The following is a 19,369-nucleotide window of genomic DNA, read 5'->3' as shown; positions in this document are numbered from 1 at the left end:
TCCTCTGGAACCTCACCAGTGAACCAGGATTGTTGGCAAATGATGGAGAGTGCCTTCGCAAGCTCATCTACTAGCTCCCTCATCACCTGGGATGGATCCCATCTGGTCCCATGGATTTGTGAGCATCTAAGTGGCTCAGCAGGTCTGCTTCCTTCTGGATTACACAGGGGTTGTTCTGCTCCCTGACATCATCTACCAGCTCAGTTGTCCTGAGGACAACCTGTCTTTCAGTTGAAAACTGAGGCAAAGAAGGTGCTAAGCACCTCTGCCTTTTCCTCATCTTTAGTTACTAAATTCACACCCTCATCTAACAGAGAATGGAGGTTGTCCTTGCTCTCCTTTTGCCATTAATGTATTTATAAAAGTAATTTTTATTGTCCTTTACAGAAGTGGCCAGATTGAGTTCTAACTGGGCTTTTGCCTCTATAATTTTTTTTTCCTACATGACCTAGCAACTCCTTTAACCATTTCCTGAGATACCTGACCCTCCTTCCAAGAGTGATACACCCTCTTTTTTTTTTTTTTATTTCAAAAAAAGAAAAGCTCCTTCAAAAGCTCCTTGCCCATCCAGGCCAGTAGTTTTCCTCATCGGCTCATCTTTTGGCACATAGGGACAGCCTGCTCCTGTGCCTTCAAGATTTCCGTTCTGAAGCACATCCATGCTTCCTGGACTCCTTTGCTTTTAAGGGCTGCTTCCAAGGTACTCTTTGAATATGCCAAAGTCTGCCCTCCGGAACTCCAGCATGGAAGTTTTATTGATGTCCCTCCTTGTTTCACCAAGTATTGAAAACTCTATAATTTCATGATTACTGTGCCCCAGATGGACACCGACCACCACATCTCCCACCTGCCCCTCTCTGTTTGCAAACAGCAGATCTAGCATTCTCCCTCCCCTGGTGGGCTCACTCACCAGCCGTGACAAGAAGTTGTCCTCCATGCAATCTAAGAACCTCCTAGACTGCCTGTTCTCTGCTATGTTGAGTTCCCAGCAGATGTCTGGCAGGTTAAAGTCACCTACAAGAACAAGGGCTGCTGATCCTGAAACATCCTCCAGCTGCTTGTAGAATAAGTTACCTACCTCTTTGTCCTGGTTGGGTGATCTGTAACAGACTCCCACCAGCCTTGTTGTCATTCTTGATGTCAGCCCTGTTGGCCATCCCCTGATTCTTTGCCCTGGCCCCAGCCTGCCTTTTGGCTCTCATTTCCTCGCTGGCTCTTGCTCACCTTTGTGTCTGTTCTGTCTCCCTGTGTCCCTGCCTAAGCCACCTGCATCCAACCCTGCTGGCCTCTGAGCCAGCCCACTGCTGTGATCCTCACTGCGACCCTGTCCAGGCTTCTGGGCCTGAGTGCCCCCTCACCTCGTGCCCAGTCGCCTGTGAAGCAGTGTGCACACTCCCCACCTCGTGGACACACTCCCTGACCTCCAGTGGCATCTTTCTCACTCACATTCTCTCTTCTCCACCCCCCATTCCTTTCCCATTTTTCTTCCTCTTGCTCTGTCTTGTCTACCCCTTTTTAGCAGAGTAACTCTCTTTCATTTTGTTCTTCATAGGAATAAACGGTTCTCAGATGCAATGTTTGTCTCGTTTGACCCTGACCATTTAATTTTAAAAGAACTCCTTGCAGTTTCCCACAGTGAAACATGACACTGATATTGCAGGTAACTGCTAGACTGCCATTGAAAGGGGCAGTCCTAAACTATGAGCAGCCTAATATAACACAGAAGTGTTCTGTGATTAAGGCACTTGAATGTCAACCCTGTACTCTGAAAGAGTTCTCTAAGGAAGTATTTCTTCTTGTTTAATGAAACCAAGGCTTGACAGGATGCTTGTGCCCTGGAGATAGCCAATATTCTACTCTGACTTACTGCAGGTAAACTGAACATTCTGGCCTAGCAACTGATGGAGCTGTGCATTGTGAATTATGACATGGTTCACATCCCTCCATCCATTATTCCAGCTGCTGCCTTCTGTTTGTCTCTGAAACTCTTTGATAGATGCATGTTTGTAAGTTGTGCTTGTCAGACCACCTCCTACTTTGTGACTCAGTGTGCCTGTGCAGCACCTGAAAAGACCACTCTTACAAGGTGACGCTTCCTCCATTTCTCATGGTATTTCACCATGTTCTTGTCTCCCTGTGGACCACTAAAAGGGGACAGCAGTAGGGCAGTAGCTTTTAAAACCTCCCACTGTGAGACAAGACACCATAATTGTCCAAGCAAAACTGAAGATGAAGAACCCAGTGTACTTGGATTATTCTAACAGGCTTATCCTAATGGATTCCCTTCCTTTCAGTTACCACTTCTGCAATGCTACACATTACACTGAGAGTGATATTCTCTCAGTTATACGTCATATGTCAAAGAATGTAATCAATGTGGATAAGTGTGCTGCCAAGCCAAAGGTAAGAATCTTAGGGTGCAGGGGTGTGGGGGGAATATGTGTGGTTATGTATTGATACATGGCACATAGAGGCTGGTTCAGTTGAGTCACTGCAGACAGACTTAAATAAGATCTGCTCACTTCTGAGCTGAAGATCTTTATCTTGCTTCGGTGGCATGGACCATCCATGAATGGGGTTTGTGTACTAGGATGGGCCTGGCTTGATCACCAAGCATTAAGTGAGCTGAAATAGTGAACAGGGTAAACATAATCAACCTTATTTCTCTGCAGGCAGTTACGAAGAAATATGCCACTGATGCCAGAATGATTTTTGGTGTTATACTTTCTTCACATATATTCATAGCTCTGTAGATTATTGTTGTACATAGTTGCTAGCTAGCCCCCGTACTTCCCCTCACCTTTTCCCTACCCTGATAGGCAGAAAGATAAAACACATTCCAGAGGCTCCAAACCCCGGGGGTTCAAGGCCCCTATCCTATCTTGGTTCTTCCTGGGAGCCAAGATTGAAAGCAGCTCTTTGAGACACATTTTCAAAAGCAAAGTTTAGCTACTATCCTTAGATAGCAGGGAGTGGGAGAGGTTTCAGAGATGGTTGAACAGGTGGGAATTACTTCATCACTTGTGCATGTAATTGAGAATTCTTGTTATGTTCAGTTATGTTAATTTGCTAAACTTATAAAACTGTATTCACCCCATGTGGGGGGAGCAGCATTTTTCCATATCTTCCCCTGGAGGCCTCCAATAAAGACCAGCCTTTATATTATCTCCCACACTAACACTGGCTCAAAAGTCTTATTTCATTTCTAGGCCTTTAAGGCATCACCAGCACCGCCAACACCAAGATAAGCACCATTGAACAGTTGTAGTCCCCCATTATATGGGATCTGGTTAAAATTTTTAACTTTTATATGAATTTAAGCAGAATGCTGCTCACTATATATACAAAGTACCTTATTTGTATTAAACTTATTAAAGCTGTTATAATTTTTGTTTGGTTGGGTTTTTCCGGTGGGGAGGGCAGCACAGTTACCTTCCTCCTGCAGCTGACTCATCTCCCTGGAGCCTGTGAGCAGTGCTGAGAGCTTGGCTGAGCTCGGGCCAGCTCAGGTGCCGTGGCTCCCGCCGTGGTCACGCGGCGTGGTGCATGGATAGCAGCACTGCCATGAGCTCTGCTATTTGGTGGAGGAGTGTCTGCCAGATTGGACTTGGGGGCAGCAGAGAAATCAGCTGTGTGAGGTGGTGATCTGCTCTGCCTCGTGGCAGAGCTCAAAGAGGAAGGAGAAATTGTTGAGGACTCTCGGGGACTGGCTAGTGGAGCCGTAATGTACCCTCCCTTAGACAATTACAGAGGCTGTCCAAGGTAGTCAGACATTGGAACAAGGTGCCCAGAGTTGTGCAGGAGTCAGCATCCCTAGGCATGTTCAAAAATGTGTGAATATGACACCTGAGGTCATAGTATAATGGCGAACAGGTTCACTGTGCTGGGTTGACAGCTGCACTTCCTCTTAAACCCAGTTAAGTCTGGTTCTATGCAGCAACTCTCTTCACTTAGTGTTTATTTTTTGCAGTCAATTTCTTACTTCCGTTAGTAGCTTGCACCTATTACTTCTATCTCTACGTGAGAACTAGGTCAGAGGGAAGAACTATTGCGCTTTACCTTGTGCTCTGCCAATGTTATTTTCTTTTTTCCCTTCCTCGTACGGGACCAGGCCACAGAAGGCAGCACCACCCCGCCGCTGCTCTGCGCAGGCGCACGCGCGGGCCGCCGGGAGCCGCGCGTTTTGAAGGTGCTGTCATGGCGGCGCTGAGCGGGGACTCGGCCCCGGCCCCAACTCTGGCCCCGGCCCCAACTCTGGCCCCGGCCCCGGCCCCGGCCCCGGCCCCGGCCCCGGCCCCGGCCCCGGCCCCAACTCTGGCCCCGGCCCCGGCCCCGGCCCCAACCCCGGCTCCGGCCCCGGCCCCGGCCCCAACCCCAGCTCCAGCTCCAGCCCCGGCCTCGGCCTCAATCCCGGCCCCAACCCCAGCTCCAGCCCCGGCCCCGGCGTGGTCCCAGGGCAGCAACAGAGGCTACGGCGGCGTGAATGTTCTCACTCTCGTCAGGTTAGTGCCGGCGGGACGGGGAGCAGCCCGGGGGTGGGATGAAGGGATGCGCAGCCTCTGACCGTTGTCTCTTTACTCCCGCCGCAGCCTGAGGGACCGAATGAAGGAGCGGCTCATGGAGTACAAAACGGCTGTTCTTACCGGTAAGTATATCCCTCCTCGCAGTGGGATGTTGCACTAACAAAGAATGGGATGTGGCATTTATATTTATATGTTTATATATAAATTTATATCTACATAGTTTGTTAATCTTTTCTTTAATTACTTATTAAAAGTGCTCTTTACGATAATGATGGGTTTTTTTTCCTGGCTGTACATTTTAACACATTTTCTAGGCAGCTTTTGAGATATATTTGAATGTTTGCGAAGATGCCATATAGCTGCTGTCCACTACCCTCTCCTTCCTCTTCTGGGTTTGAATTTTAGGCTCCTCTAAAACGTAGTGATGGTTTTCAGAAATCTGGTCACTGAAGTCTTGCCAAAAGTTTGTCAAAGTGTTTGGCTGCAATACTGATATAAGGTGTTTCCATTACCTATAGAGTCACAAGATTATTTGAGTTGGAAGGGACATTAAACACATCTGGTTCCTAACCCCCCACCATGCACAGCCACTTCCACTAAATCATCTTGCTCAGAGCCCCATTCAACCTGACAACCTGATATTGAACACTCCCAGGGATGAGGCATCCACAGCTTCTCTGGGCAATCTCTCTACCAGTGCCTCATCACCCCACAGTATAACTAATCTAAACCTACCATCTTTCAAATACGAACTACATAGCTTAGTAAAAAGTTCTTCTCCAGCTCTCTTGTAAGCTCCATCCAGGGACTGGAAAGACTCAGCAAGGCCACCGTGCTCCTTCTCCAAGCTGAACAACCACTCTCTCAACCTTTTCCTCATAGGACAGGTGCTCCAGCCCTCTAATCATTGCCCTCCTCTGAACCTTCTCTAAGAGATCCATGTCCCTCTTATGTTGGGAATCCCAGGCCTGGATGCAGCACACCAGGCTGCCAAGAGCTGAGTAGAGGGGCAGAATCACCTCTCTTGACCAGCTGGCCACATTTCTGATACAGCCCAGGGTTCAGTTGGGTACATGCTCTTCCACTGAACTGTCCAGTGGCATACATAGAGCAATGGCAAGAACCAGCTCTAACTCATCTAAAAAATGCTAAATTAATTATTTCTCTGATACAGCTGGTTGATAGCCTAGCCTCATTAACAGTAAAAGATAATGAAGCTTTAAGGTAGAAGTAAGAAATAACTTCTTCCCACAAAAAAATGCTAATCTTTTGTGCTCTACAGATTGTATTTAAAAGTCTCTGTTGTGCTTGTTTTAGCAACATTGTCTTTTGCAGGTCAGAAAAATTTTCTTGCTCGTGAAATTGAAGAACACTTTACCCAGAGGTATGTCACTGGATAACTTCAAAATTCTCTTCTAGTTATTCCTTCTTAGTGAATTGCTGGATTTACAATCAGTACTTCAGAAAAGATTGGTGAAAATAATGGAAACTAAGAGGAATTGTGGGGAAGATATGTTGTATTCATCCTCCCAATGTACTTCTGTATCTGATGTGGGTTTTAAATTTGCAGTCCTTTACATGATGGCTAGAATTCACTAATATAGTTCCACATGCTAAATTACTCCTGGCCCTAATGATTTGTGGCTCACATGAAAAATTCTCACATTAGATATGTAGAAAGCAAGTTAAAATGTGACACTGCTTTTAAACTCTGTTATCTTCACACTCAGTTTGTCTGTCTAATTGCTTTTTGTCTTTCAGTGCCATACAAGAATTGGAAGGAGAGCTAGAGGATGCAAAAGCCTCTTTCCAGAACAGGATGTTGGCCCTGCAAAGGTAGAATTTTCTTCGCCCTTATTTGGAGCTTTTCGCTGTGTGTGTGCATACGTAGATGCATATATACATAGGTACAGGATTTTAAAGTTATATGGGAGATTGAGGAGATTTTAAGTACCACTGAACAATAGGAATGCAGATGGATATGCTGTAGAAAACAAAGAAAAAAAAAGCCCACCAAAACAAAAAACTTACAGGTTGAAATGTGTACACCCATAAGTTCTTTTACAGTTGGGAAAGAGTGACTGTACAGATCAGTAAGCATATTTCTTGGCAGTATTTTCCAAATGCCTATGAGAAGATGGAAGTTAATAATGTTAGGCATGTGTTTCATGGCTGTTTATTTGAATTCATGCTTTTGCCCAGCTTCCTTTCTGCAGACTCTGGGATTAATGGTGTTCAAATATGTTGGTCAAGAGAAAAAGGAGTTGTCATTCTCACAAATAATCATTGATGTATCTTTCCTGTCCTGAGAGTTAAGGCCCATTATTTAAGTGTGGTATTTAAAAGGTACTGAGTATTTTGTTTATATAATTCCAATGTGAAAGTGGACAAAAGTGGAATCCTGGAAATTATGTTCTTATATTACTTATTTAAATCTGCTTCTCTCTGTTTCCTGCTTTTCTCAGTTTCTTATGAGTTCTCATCAGTCATATGCTATTTCTTGCAATATGCAGGACCCAAATTATGGATACCCTGAGAAACAAATTGAAACAAGATGATGAGGACTCACGGTAAGGTGTTCTTGGGAGTCAAACAGCTAGAAAGCAATGGACTTTGCACAGTTTATTGTGACACATTTCTAGATTATTTCATTTTACCTCTTGTGAAAGCAAGCTTCCTTTTTCTAGATTTGACAGAATGATATATACTGTCTACCTTCTGGCTAGAATCAGCATGATCAGACGTCATACACCCATGGTAGAGTTGCAGTTGGGCTCTGAATTTACCCATCTTTGATTACAGAGATCATAACTCTTAATTCACTAGTGAGAACTGCTTGTAGCCAAGAGAGCTTTTTGTCTTTAGTTCCTAAATTACCTGCTTTTATGATAGCCGAGTACATTACAGGCTTGTAACAGGGCCTTGCCTCTGCTTGCTGCCTTTATTAACTAACTATGTAGGAGCAAAATGTCTTTGAAATAGAACTGAAAGCTTAAACATTTTTAAAGTAGCTTTTCGTTGCCTGCCCATTATTAACAGGTGGATGCATATGAATTGTAATATGAGAAATTTAATTTCTGTCAGAAATACAGCTAAGAGGTTGCATCTCCTTGATTTAGGAGCTTTAATTCACAGCCATTTTGTGATGGCTAGGCTTTCTTGATGCCATCCAAACTCTGTGATGTAAAATGTTGGGCAGACTTAAATGAAATCTTAGAGAAATCGAGAGGGAAGTAATGGAACTCTTTGGCCTCTACAGTGACACTGAGTATATTAACTGTAAAAAGAAGTGATATTGTAAGTGTAAGTGCAAAAAGAAGTGACATGTATTACTAATTTGCTATTAGGGGAAATGAGAAATTCTTTATTTAAACTAAATAAAGTTGATTTAAACATTTATGATATTGACTTATATTAGTGCTCTTAAGGTATGCAACTGTTTCCTTCCTTCCTTAGTCTGATCCTGGAAACAATGAAACGCATAGTATTGCTCAGCCAGACAATCATTGACATTCAGCAGGTGAGTGGCAGTTGTAGCTTCTGTTACGGTTGTGCAGGTAAACCAACCTCAGCACGGGCAGCAGCGCACTTTGAAAGCACCATGACTGCACAAGTCATTCAAAGCTAAATATGTGGTAACATGGGTGCAGTTCCTATTGCTGTCAAAATTAAGGATTACTTCAAGTAATCATGTAAGTAAGTCTGGTTTAGAGTTACCCTTAGCTGTTTTGGGGGACTGAATTAGCATCTTTCAGTATTTTTGAAGACAAGAGTCTGGAAAATACCTTTTTTTTCCTTTCAGCAAGTACATCAGAAGGAACAGCAGCTGATTGACATTAAAAGGAAAAGACTCTGTAAGTGTGTTACCTGTATTAACTTTGGTTTGTATTTTAATGTAGAGTTCATATAGTTCATATTTTAAAGTTATTCTTGTAGCAATATTAATTTACATGGGAAGCAGCAAAACTCAACACAGTTGTAAAACTTGTTAAAAGAGTAGAAAGTACTGTAGAGATGAGCTGGTGTGTTCCCTACTTGTGAGACTGACCTATTAGAATGAGAGATGCAAGACAATACTCAAAAACAATGTGGCAGCATTTTATTATTTCAGGTAAGCTCCTCAGAAAGTTACACATTGTTTAGTCATTTTAATCAGGCCTACAGCACCTAAAAGATAATTTTTTGTCCTACGGCACATTTATGAGGTATTTGCAGAATAGAGAGGGAATTTGCTTAGAAGTACATATATATATATATTGGTTTTCAGTAGTCTTGTTAGAGTGGGTCAAATTTAGATGTGACATCAATATGCAGAAGTTCATATGGTGAATGTGTTCTTTGAATGTTCTTTCTTTTGTGACCAGGTTTGCCACCAATTCTAACAGCTATTGTTTGATTCACGTGTAGGGAGTTGTGTATATGTAGACAGTAATGAACAAACACAGTGAAATAACTGTTCACATGGGAAAAATGAACATACTGATATCTCTGCAGATAAAGGAAGGAATGCTCTGCCAGCATTCTTTCAACACATGAACTGCCCCTAAACACTTAATCAGTCTAGCTTTTAACCTGGTTTCCTATAAAAATAGTAATATTCGCAGGTCATGTTCATATGCTCCTTGTATGACTTTGGAATTTGGTTTCAGTGAAATCTGAAAAAGGAGTAAGGGTCTTTAAAAGGTATAAAAAAGACCTATAAAATTTGTGGCACTCAAAAATAGGGTATAGGACAGAGATGCAAATTATTCCCTGTGTGAGGGAAATGCAGGCAGCATACAATGTACTTTCTGTTTTGCAGTTGGCCAGGGAACCAATTGATGTCGTTTGATAACCAAGTAGCCATAGCATGTGTTGCTTCTTTCATAAAAGAAATATATTGAGGAATATAGGAGGGAAGGAGTGGAGTGTGAGATAAGGGTTATGAACTGGAAGTGCTTTAGGTGGCTGTGAGGAAAAGAGTATCTTCAGTTCTACTGTACCCCTAATTACTTAATGCTTAATTTTCCTAATAATGTAACAGCACTGAAAAAATATGGAGGAGAGAAACTACAGGAAATTCATACCATGAGGAAAAGGCAAAAGGAGAAACAAACAGATGTGAATGTAACTGAAACAGAGAAGATGCTTGATAAATTAGAAAAAGAAAGACAGATGACTACAATAATTCAAAATGTGTTCCAGGTAATGTTGTGTGGCTTTTAGAAGAAGTTTACAATTTTTGATTACACTCAAGATAATATAGTGTATGGCAAATATAACTTAGAAAACAATTTTGTGTTGTTAAAACCTTTAAGTTTAACAGTGGAAGAGCTATGTATAGAAGGAAGACTTCTCCCGCTTTAAAGGCTAAGAGAATGAAATTGTCACAAGCATCTTTGTATTATTTTTTTGCAGAGTTTAGAGACAGTCTTACATCTCAAATTCAGAACAAGAAATTTAATATTGTACTGGCATTTAATTTAGACTCGATAGAGCCAACTATCTCTTGGCTTTGTATTCCTGAAATTTTCTCAGCCCTAAGTAGAGCAAATGGTCCTTGGTTAAATTTAAATTCCCCTTTTCAATCCAGAATGGCAGGGTGAGAATGCTAACTGTGTTATTTTTGTTGAGGCAAACTTTATTTCACATAGTTAAAAACATTCTCTAAGTTTCTGTGTTTAACATAGAGCTAGTATGCACGGCCCTCTAGGAAATAAAAGAGCATGGATTTGGAGTTTTTTTGCCTATGTATCAACAATAGGATCTAAAGCAATACTTCCCTTTCTCCTTTTTCCCTCCATCCTGCCTACTTCAAACACTTGTGAATTTCAAGGGCTTTCAAATTAAATTATAAAGCAGACTTTCTTTGAGATGTTTTACTAGGAATTGTCCTTTACAAGGGCTTGTTTTAACCTGTAAATCTTTCTCATTTATAGGGCATCATAATTGGAAGCAGAGTTAACTGGGCAGAAGATGAATCTTTAAAGGCAGTTGTTCTACAGCTTGAAAAAAATTTGCATTTTCAGTGAGTCAGGAGATGTGGTGTTTATTTTATACATTTGTGTGCATTTTAACTAAACTTGATAAATTATATGTATCTCAAATTTTAAAATCTGACCTTTTTAGAAGATGTTGTTCTCTCCAGAGAAATAGAATGTGTCAATGCAGGCAGTCGAGCTGATGAAAAGAAAACTACCTGAAGACTCATTTCTCAAGCTCTCCTGTCTCAAGCGCTTACTTTCCTCTGAGAGGCAGCAAGAACACAAGAAAAGTTTCAAGATTTCATGTAGAAGTGGACTTAAACTGAGGATTTGCTGTACCCCTTTCCTGGGGACCAGCAGGCCATAGAGCTTAAGCAGGGTGCACAACTCTGCTCAGTCCCAGTCAAAAGCTCAGTCAGGAAAATTTATTAGCAAGTCTGGAATTGGAATTATTTTTGTTTTTAAGGCAGTATGTATTATTTTAAATACCAGGAATTTTATGCGCTTTTTAGCACTGACTCTTGTCTACAGAGGTGACTTCATACTGTCGACTGTGCAGCTAAGCAGTGTTTTAATTGCATGTCTTCACTAGCATTTGCGCTTTTTTTACTTGGCATTCTTTGATGTTTGAAGGAAATCGACTCTTGGGGCATAGCACAGTTTGGGAATGTGTAGTGTCCCTTGTTATCTTCGTGTGTAGCTTCACTTTTAACTTGGTGAGTGATCACCAGCTATTTTTTGTAAGTGGATACTTTGATTTAATAATAAAAATAAACCGCTGATTTTCCTGAAAATGTTTTGCTTGGTTTGGAATTTTTTTTAACTCGCGGTAAAGCGGCTGATTTCGCAGGCCAGGCCCCGCCCACAGTCGGGTCCCGCCCACGGCCGGCGTTGGTGGCTGTGGGCGGGGCCCCAAGCTGTCCCTCCGGCTCCTCACCATGGGCAGCAAGATGGCGGCCGCTACTAGGGCGGTGCAGGTAAGGGCGGCCCCGGGATGGCGTGTCTGAGACAGCCAGAGCCCTGGTTCGGGCGGCGGGGCTCGCTTCTGCTGCCGCCTCCGAGCAGCAGGTCGAGGCGGCTGCGGCTTGAGGAGACACCGCCGGAGCGGCCGATGTCCTTGGGGAGAGCTGTGCAGCCGCGCGCACACGATGTCGCAGGTGCCGGGCGCTGTGATAGCAGCGGGTACGGAGCTGGCTGGCAGCTCCTCCCTCAGATGGGCCTCTGCAAGGTGAAATTGCTTTTACAGGCAGAGCAGTGCTAAAGCACTGTGGAACCACGGCATGGTTTGGATCGGAAGGGACCTTAAAGGTCACCTAGTTGCAGCACCCCCCCGCCGTGGGCAGGGACACCTTTACTAGACCAGGTTGCTCAAAGCCCCGTCCAACCTGGTCTTAGGCACTTCCAGGGATGGGACAGCCACAGATGCTCTGGGCAACTTGTGCCAGTGCTTCACCACCCTCAAAATAATGAATTTCTTCCTAATCTTCCTAATCTGTCTAATCCGAACCTGCCCTTTGGGTTGTAAAATCTCCTCAGAGCATTCTTCAGGCTGAACAATCCCAGCTCTCAGCCTGTCCTCACAGGAGAGGTGCTTCAGCCCTCTGAAGATCTTAATGGCCCTGTTCCGGACTAACTCCAGTCCATGGCGTTTATTTTGCTTTTGGGACCCCAGAGCTGGACACAGCACTCTGGATGGGTTCTCACCAGAGCAGATTGCATTGTGATTGCATTTATGCAATGGCAGTGGCTGTTTCTGCACACACACAGACTGATGAGGAAAGGGAGACAAAGCTTGTACCTGCTCTGGACCTCAGGGTGCAGGACTACTTTTTAAAGTAGACTTCTTCCTGGGGTAAATTTAGGACTTCAAGAAGCAGTAAATGTATCAGAGTAGTGGTGCGGAGAGCAGCTGTTTAGAGTGGTTGTTTGATACATTTTATTATTCAAGGTAACCTGTGTCTGTTTCTCCCACTACCTGGTCTCCTTCTAGGTAGTCAAGCCACATACTCCATTAATAAAGTTCCCAGACAGAAAAAGTGGTCCCAGACCTAAAAGTAAGTATTTTGGGTATGGATACAGCTTGTGCCATATTTCTTTACATTGACTGTTTTATTTAAGAATGGGGACCCAATTTGTCTCTTTCAGCTATACAGCTGAACTGAGTTGGAGTGAGGTTTTTGAAACATGCTTGGTTTAGTTTGAAGGCAACTCTTGAACTTTCTCCACTTCTTTTCTGTGCAGCTGTGTGTAGACACGTAATGCATGCAAATCTATATTTTTTTTGTCAAGAAAGATTCACAAGGATTTCCAGTGTTTGTGTTCTGCTTTATATAAAGTGACATTTTCCCAAATATTAGTATTTACTGAAGTTACTGTGCCCAAGTCAGTTTCAAGCAGCTTTAGTTATGCAGTGATATTTGCATAAATGATGTTGCATTTTCCTCATCTTTTCTTAGTTGAAGTGTGTGATGTATTTTCTGATGTTTTTTCAAAACATGATTATAGCTAGGAGATCCAGCCCTCTGTACATTTTAAGAAGTATTTTCTTGTGTTACTAACGAATGCTAAGGGGAAAAAAATATTTCATTGCAATCTTTGACATTAACTTTTATACCTGTGTTGACATTTATGGTATTCCCAATACTATTATATTTAAACAACAGACTTATATTAGCAATATGTTGATTTAGAAGTCCTTTTGGGTCAAAAAGCATCTGAAAGAAAAGTAGAAGTTGTTTTTAAAAGCTCTGTTACATTATTCTCGCTTCTTTTGATATTATACTATGCCTAGTTATTTGTCACAGGATTATCAAGACCACAGTTTAGCTTTAAGTTTAGTTTAATATTTGAAAGCCTCCACAGTACATATAAATAAATGCCTCTTCTGACTTGGCTGTGAACTCTTCAGGAACTATTTTCATCAATAACCTTCTGTAAAAATTCTGTACATTTTGAACAGTTCAGCCAAATGCACCACCTCTCATGCCAGTGAACTACTTTCTCAAAAGCTTGAAAATGTGTTTCTGACCTCTTGTTTATCTCTGTGTCAGAAGATTCTTGTGACTGTATCTTTTAAGTATGTTAGACTTTTCTACCTTCGTCAGGATCTGTCATCTTGTTAGTAAACTGCAACCTATTTTGTCTTGCTTGAATGCTGTAGCAAAATCGGCATTTAATTATACCAGATTGTTGCTCCTACATCACTAAATGGCTCCTCAGAGCCCAACTAGGGATGTGAAAGGCCAGCCAAATTCCAGTGGGCCTATTAATGCTGCAACATTATGGTCTCAAACTGAGAAGGGAGAGATGTAGTAGAGACCGAAATAGAACTAAAGCAGCAACAGTAAAATTTCTGATTATTGCAGTTTTCATGTTTTTAATTCACTAATGAGTCTACTCCAACTACACTTCAGACTGAAACATACAGTAGAGGAAAATCCTTGACACATCTCTAGACTTTGGTGGTCGGTGAAACAAAAAACAAACTTGGAGAAACTGCTTTTTTTCCTTTTTTTCTTGCTTTTTTTCCCCCCCCTTTTTTTTTTTTTTTTTTTGTATGTATGGGTGTATTATGTCTTGAAACAAAAATACTTTGCCCCCTGTTCACAATAAATACACTGCTTCTAATGGGCTCACTTCTGCCTTGCTCTGTTTGGGATCTTCCATTAATTTTGAACAACCTTGGGACTTTGAGACCCAGTCTTATGACTGACAGCTTCTTAATATGCCTCTCAATGGCAGTTTCGTCACAGTGCTGCAGGTTTGATTGTCCCAATCCTGCAACTGCATCAGACTCATTAAGGCTAAAACTGGCTCCCTCTCCTTTGTGGTCATTGGTCTTGCTGGAGCCAGGAAGGGCAAAGGCAGGCAAAACTGTGCTGTTGCAGCTGCTCATATGCTTTTGTACATGCTGTTTTCATGCTGCTTATTTTATAGTTATATAGAGCTTCTGTCCAGCTGTTAGATGTTGCACTTTTGTGCTCAATTTTCTGGAGCATTGGGAAGGACTTCTGTGAAAGCATTCAGCTTTGTCAGGTGTTATACCCTTACATATCACAGAATGACTAGAAGGTTGGAAGAGACCTTCAAGATCATCGAGTCCAACCCATGCCCTGACACCTCAGCTAAACCATGGCACCGAGTGCCACATCCAATCTTTTCTTAAACACATCCAGGGATGGTGACTCCAGCACCTCCCCGGGCAGACCAATCCAGTAGTTTATCACTCCTTACATGAAAAACTTTTTCCTGATATCCAACCTGTATTTCCCTTGGTGCAGCTTAAGACTGTGTTCTCTGATTCTGTCAGATTTTGCCTGGACAAAGAGACCAACCCCCACCTGACTACAGCCACCTTTCAGGGAGTTGTAGAGAGTGATAAGGTCACCCCTGAGTCTCCTTTTCTCCAGACTAAACACCCCCAAATCCCTCAGTCGTTCCTCACAGGGTTTGTGTTGCAAGCCCCTCACCAGCCTCGTTGCCTCCTCTGGACGCGCTCAGGTGTCTCAAGGTCCTTCCCAAACTGAGGGGCCAGAACTGGACACAGCACTCAAGGTGCTGCCTCACCAGGGAAGGGTGACCTCCCTGCTCCTGCTGGCCTCACTATTCCTGACACAGGCCAGGATGCCACTGGCCTGTATGGCCACCTGGGCACACTGCTGGCTCGTGTTCAGCCGGCTGCCACCAGCACCCCCAGGTCCGTTTCTGCCTGGGCACTGTCCAGCCACACCATCCCCAGCCTGTAACGTTACAAGGGTTACTGTGGCCAAAATGCAGGACTCAGCATTTGGACTTGTTAAACTTCATCCTGTTGGACTCTGCCCATCCATTCAGTCATTCCAGATCTTCCTGCAGAGCCCTCCCACCTTCCAATAAATCAACACACGATCCCCGCTCAGTGTCGTCTGTAAATTCTAAACTAGTGAAAGGCTCAATCCTCTCATCCATGTCATTAATAAAGATATTGAACAGAACTGGCCCAGCACAGACCCCTGAGGGACACCACTGCTGAGCAGCCCCCAGCTGGATCAGCACCATTCACCACCACCCTCTGGGCCCAACCATCCAGCCAGTTCCTAACCCAGCACAGAGTGCTCCTGTCCAAGCCCTGGGCTCCCAGCTTTTCCAGGAGTGTGCTGTGGGAGACAGTGCCAAATGCCTTGCTGAAGTCCAGGTACACAACATCCACAGCCTTTCCTGCATCCACCAGGCAGTCACCTGGTCATAAAAGGAGTTCAGGTTGGTCAAATATGACCTTCCCCTCCTAAACCTGTGCTGGCTGGGTCTGATATCCTGGCCATCCTGTAAGTGCTGTGTGCTGGCACTCAGTATAAACTGTTCCATAACCTTACCTGGTACAGAGGTCAGGCTGACCAGCCTATAATTGCCAGGATCCTCCTTCCTCATTTACCCTTTTTATGAATGGGTGTCACATTGGCCAGCTTCCAGTCCTCTGGAACATCACCAGTGAGCCAGGACTACTGGTAAATGATCAAGAGCAGCTTTGCAAGCTCATCTACTACTAGCTCCCTCATCACCTGGGATGGATCCTGTCCCATATATATAGGACTGAGTCTTGAAATGAGCATATTGCTATGATCTCTGTACTGCCTAGTGGGGCAATTGCATATTTCCATTGTAAAATCAACTACGGTGGGACAGACCTAAGGTTTGGAACACTGACTGTGACATTGCCCTTTTGTCATCTCTTCTATCTGCACAATCAAGGCAACTTTTCTGATGTGAATTCCCGAAGCTTAGCTCCTGATCCTCACCTGTGAAGAACTTCATGCGCTCCTCGGTCTTTACATTTCATTAACATTGATTGCTGATGCCTGATACTTGGTGGTCATTCTGCACATCATTAACAAAATGTGATAGGATGCCATTTTGTAATATTAAAAATGGGTACAGCACTGCATTGCATGTTGTGGCCTGTTGTGGCTGCAAGCCTTATCTTTCTGTAAGCCTCTAGATCTTTTTCACTTGTCTGTCTTTTCAGTTGCAGTAAACGAAAAGCATAATCTCAGTTATCTTCTACATAATTGCCCACACACAAACATTTACATAACTTTATGTTTTTTCTCCAAGTACAGCTTCCCAGTGAAAAAGCCATTGTTAGGGTGTATGTTGAAAAATCTTTTGTTTCCACATCAGCGTTTCTGCCATTCAAACTCCTGTCAGAATTTTTAGAGTCTGCACTTGATACATTTAACAACAATAAAAGAAGGTTGTCAGAAGTAGAGTGATTTAATTCTTTTAGGTGTTTGTTATAGTGAATAAGATTTTCAGGCAATGGTAGATTTTATTGGCTGCTTACTAATTTTACAGTCTAGTAATATTTCTGTAAATGGTTTTGAAATCTGGGTTTCAGTACAGGAATCTCTACAAGCAAGTATGCCATCTCTCCTTGCTTCAAATGCACAGGAATCTGTAGGAGGCACATCACCGACCTTTCAAAATATTTCACCTGTTAGAGTACAAGGCACACCAGACACTTCTGAATTAACAAGAAGTTTACCTCAGAAATACAGAAGAAAACAAATGTCAGATGAAGAGATTGAATATATTCAAGTAAGTTTTCTTCTTTAATTTCTGCATCTTTTGGTATGGTATTACATAGTAATTCTTTATAAGAGTGTGCCCTGGGCTTTCATGGTTTTCATAGGCAGTACCCAATGTACCAATTCTTAATACAGAAGGTACCAAATCTCACTGCATAATAGCTTGTGGTACCACTGAGTAGAGAGATTTGGACTTAGAACAGATGTGCAGGTAAGCTGGTGATAGTCATAGCCTGCATTAATTGCCACCACTACCTGTTTTATAACAGCTGTTTAATGTGTAATTTGACTTTGCTGAGCAGGATCACAGAAGTCTGTTCTTAGACCAGAAAAGGCTATTACCAGGTGATCAAAGTAAAAAATATTTCTCAAATTAGTTTTATAAGTTATTTATTAGTAAATTAACTCTTGTATTTGTAGTAGCAGAAACATTTTATTAAACTTGATGTAAATATTTTCTGCAATACTTGTAAATATGACATTGTACATGAAAGGCAAGAAAAACCTGCTTCTATTCTGCAACAATTCTCAGTTGTAAAAACTGATGGTTGAAAAGGGAGAATGCACAAAATTTGAGGAATTTGTGAGGTGATGGTGAGTTTGAAATTAAAAGATGCTTGCAAAGTTTTGTTAAATGGTAAGGACATAAATAGCATAACTGTGTTAGAGGAAATCTAGAAATCTTCATGTATGCAAGTAGGCTGCATCTATATAGTAGAAGTGAAATCAGTTATTTCCCACAGTAATACACTTTTTGACTTTTTGCGTAAGTTTGTTTAACAGTGAGGTAAGTTGTAAAATAATTTTGTTGGGAAAATAATGAACTGAATGCCTTTCTGGTTTCTCATGAAGATTGTAATGACTCTGCTTGGCTTTGTTTTTCCTTTGCACTTTGGAATGTAGGCAGTGAAAGTTATTTTAAAACTTGTGTCTGTTAGCATTGTGTTTGTCAGACCTTTTAAAGGTTAAGAGTCAGGTTTCTTCAGAGACATGGAAGCAGCTGTAATTGTAGGTAGCAAATTTTTTGTACTTTCCCTTGAAAAAAATGTAGCTGTGACTGGTGGATGCTGATATCCATGCTATCTGTTCTTATATAGGTCAATATTTAAATCAGAAATTAAAACTAGAACTATGTCTCTTAGTCTATAACAGTGTAAAAGAGAATTTGATCTCAGTTTTAAGTTTTATTAGTGGAATATATTTAACTGTATGCTTTTTTTTTACAGCGTGGAGGTCCAGAATAAAAGTAGAAGATAGTTTCTTGGCCACTGTTGAAGAATGAGGTATTATATTCCAAATAAAGGCGTTAAATTAAAATGCCTTGATATTAAAAATTATTCTATACTAATAGCTTTAATAAAATCCCATATGATGGGTGAGAAGATTGACACAACACACAAGATACTGATTTGTTTGTGACTGAGAAAGATTTTATGTTGATGGCTAATAGCAATTGAATATATATGATGTCTGCACCATTAAAATATTTTTCTAATTAGCCATTTGAAAAGTCAAGAATCTAACAAGGTCATTTTATTTTTCCACTGGTTGAGATCACAAAGTTACGGAATAGATCAGGTTGGAAGGAGCCACAGTGGGTCATTTTTTCTGACCTTCCTGCTCAAACAGGGTCATCCCAGAGCCTGTAAAGAAGTTCTTCCTCATGTCCAGGCGGAACTTCCTGGGCATCAGTGTCTGCCCATTGCCTCTTGTTCTACTGCTTGGCACCACAAGGAAGAGCCTGGTCCATCTTGGCAATTTCCCTTCAAGTGCTGATAAACATTGATGAGGTCTCCTCTCAGTTCTATTTCCTCGAGGCTGAACAGCCCCAGCTCTCCCTGTCTTTCCTCACAAGAGAGATGCTCCAGACCCCAAATAAAATTTTTTGCCCTTTGCTGGACCCACTGCAGGAGCTCCATACCTCTATTGTCCTGAGGAGCCCAGAACACAGCACTCCAGGTGAGGCCTCATTAGGGCTGAGTACAGGGGCAGGATCACCTCCCTCCACCTGCTGGCAATGCTCTTCCCAATGCCCTCAGGGTACCACTGGCCTTCTTGGTACTTGTCAGCCAGGACACACTGCTGGCTCATGGACAGCTTCTTGTCCACCAGGACCCCCAGGTCCTTCTCCACAGAGCTGCTCCCCAGCAGGTCAGTCCCAGCCTGTGCTGGTGCCTGGGGTTGTTCCTCCCCAGGTGCAGGACCCTACACTTGCCCTTGTTGAATTTCAAATGGTTCTTTGTCCGTCTCTCCAACCTGCCGAGATCCTTCTGAAGGGCCACACAGCACTTCAGGGTATCAGCCACTCTTCTGAGCTCTG

At 42.6% G+C, this 19,369-nt stretch overlaps 2 protein-coding genes across 3 annotated transcripts; both read left to right on the top strand.

Moving 5' to 3' along the window:
* The first annotated feature begins 4,163 nt into the window (after window positions 1–4,163).
* CENPH (centromere protein H) lies at window positions 4,164–11,297 on the top strand. Its single transcript, XM_030968718.1, has 9 exons — window positions 4,164–4,502; window positions 4,590–4,645; window positions 5,859–5,907; window positions 6,285–6,359; window positions 7,037–7,093; window positions 7,980–8,043; window positions 8,326–8,377; window positions 9,547–9,707; window positions 10,442–11,297. The coding sequence occupies exons 1-9, from the start codon at window positions 4,198–4,200 to the stop codon at window positions 10,532–10,534; spliced, it is 912 nt and encodes a 303-aa protein (XP_030824578.1). The 5' UTR covers window positions 4,164–4,197; the 3' UTR covers window positions 10,535–11,297.
* A 43-nt stretch (window positions 11,298–11,340) lies between these two features.
* On the top strand, window positions 11,341–18,636 carry MRPS36 (mitochondrial ribosomal protein S36). 2 transcript variants are annotated; one of them, XM_030968721.1, is made up of 4 exons: window positions 11,341–11,463; window positions 12,477–12,540; window positions 16,860–17,059; window positions 18,276–18,551. In XM_030968721.1, exons 1-4 carry the CDS (start codon window positions 11,425–11,427, stop codon window positions 18,291–18,293), a joined length of 321 nt encoding a protein of 106 aa, XP_030824581.1. In that variant the 5' UTR covers window positions 11,341–11,424; the 3' UTR covers window positions 18,294–18,551. The 2 variants fall into 2 exon arrangements, with proteins under 2 accessions (XP_030824581.1, XP_030824580.1); XM_030968720.1 differs by lacking the exon at window positions 11,341–11,463 and adding an exon at window positions 11,475–11,714 and having other exon boundaries at window positions 18,276–18,636.
* Window positions 18,637–19,369: the final 733 nt, after the last annotated feature.

This window comes from Camarhynchus parvulus, chromosome Z (genome assembly GCF_901933205.1).
Source record: "Camarhynchus parvulus chromosome Z, STF_HiC, whole genome shotgun sequence".
NCBI lineage: Eukaryota > Metazoa > Chordata > Aves > Passeriformes > Thraupidae > Camarhynchus > Camarhynchus parvulus.
The sequence above is the reverse complement of the archived record's forward strand: the minus strand, read 5'-3'. Positions and strand labels throughout refer to the sequence as shown.

Bases quoted from the DNA above. Each gene is read 5' to 3' on its own strand.
- MRPS36 (XM_030968720.1), top strand. From the start codon at position 11,481: ATGGCGTGTCTGAGACAGCCAGAGCCCTGGTTCGGGCGGCGGGGCTCG. The intron at 11,715-12,476 runs GTGAAATTGCTT...GTCTCCTTCTAG, and splicing joins CTCAGATGGGCCTCTGCAAG to GTAGTCAAGCCACATACTCC. The intron at 12,541-16,859 runs GTAAGTATTTTG...TCTGGGTTTCAG, and splicing joins AAGTGGTCCCAGACCTAAAA to TACAGGAATCTCTACAAGCA.
- CENPH (XM_030968718.1), top strand. From the start codon at position 4,198: ATGGCGGCGCTGAGCGGGGACTCGGCCCCGGCCCCAACTCTGGCCCCG. The intron at 7,094-7,979 runs GTAAGGTGTTCT...TTCCTTCCTTAG, and splicing joins CAAGATGATGAGGACTCACG to TCTGATCCTGGAAACAATGA. The intron at 9,708-10,441 runs GTAATGTTGTGT...TCTCATTTATAG, and splicing joins TAATTCAAAATGTGTTCCAG to GGCATCATAATTGGAAGCAG.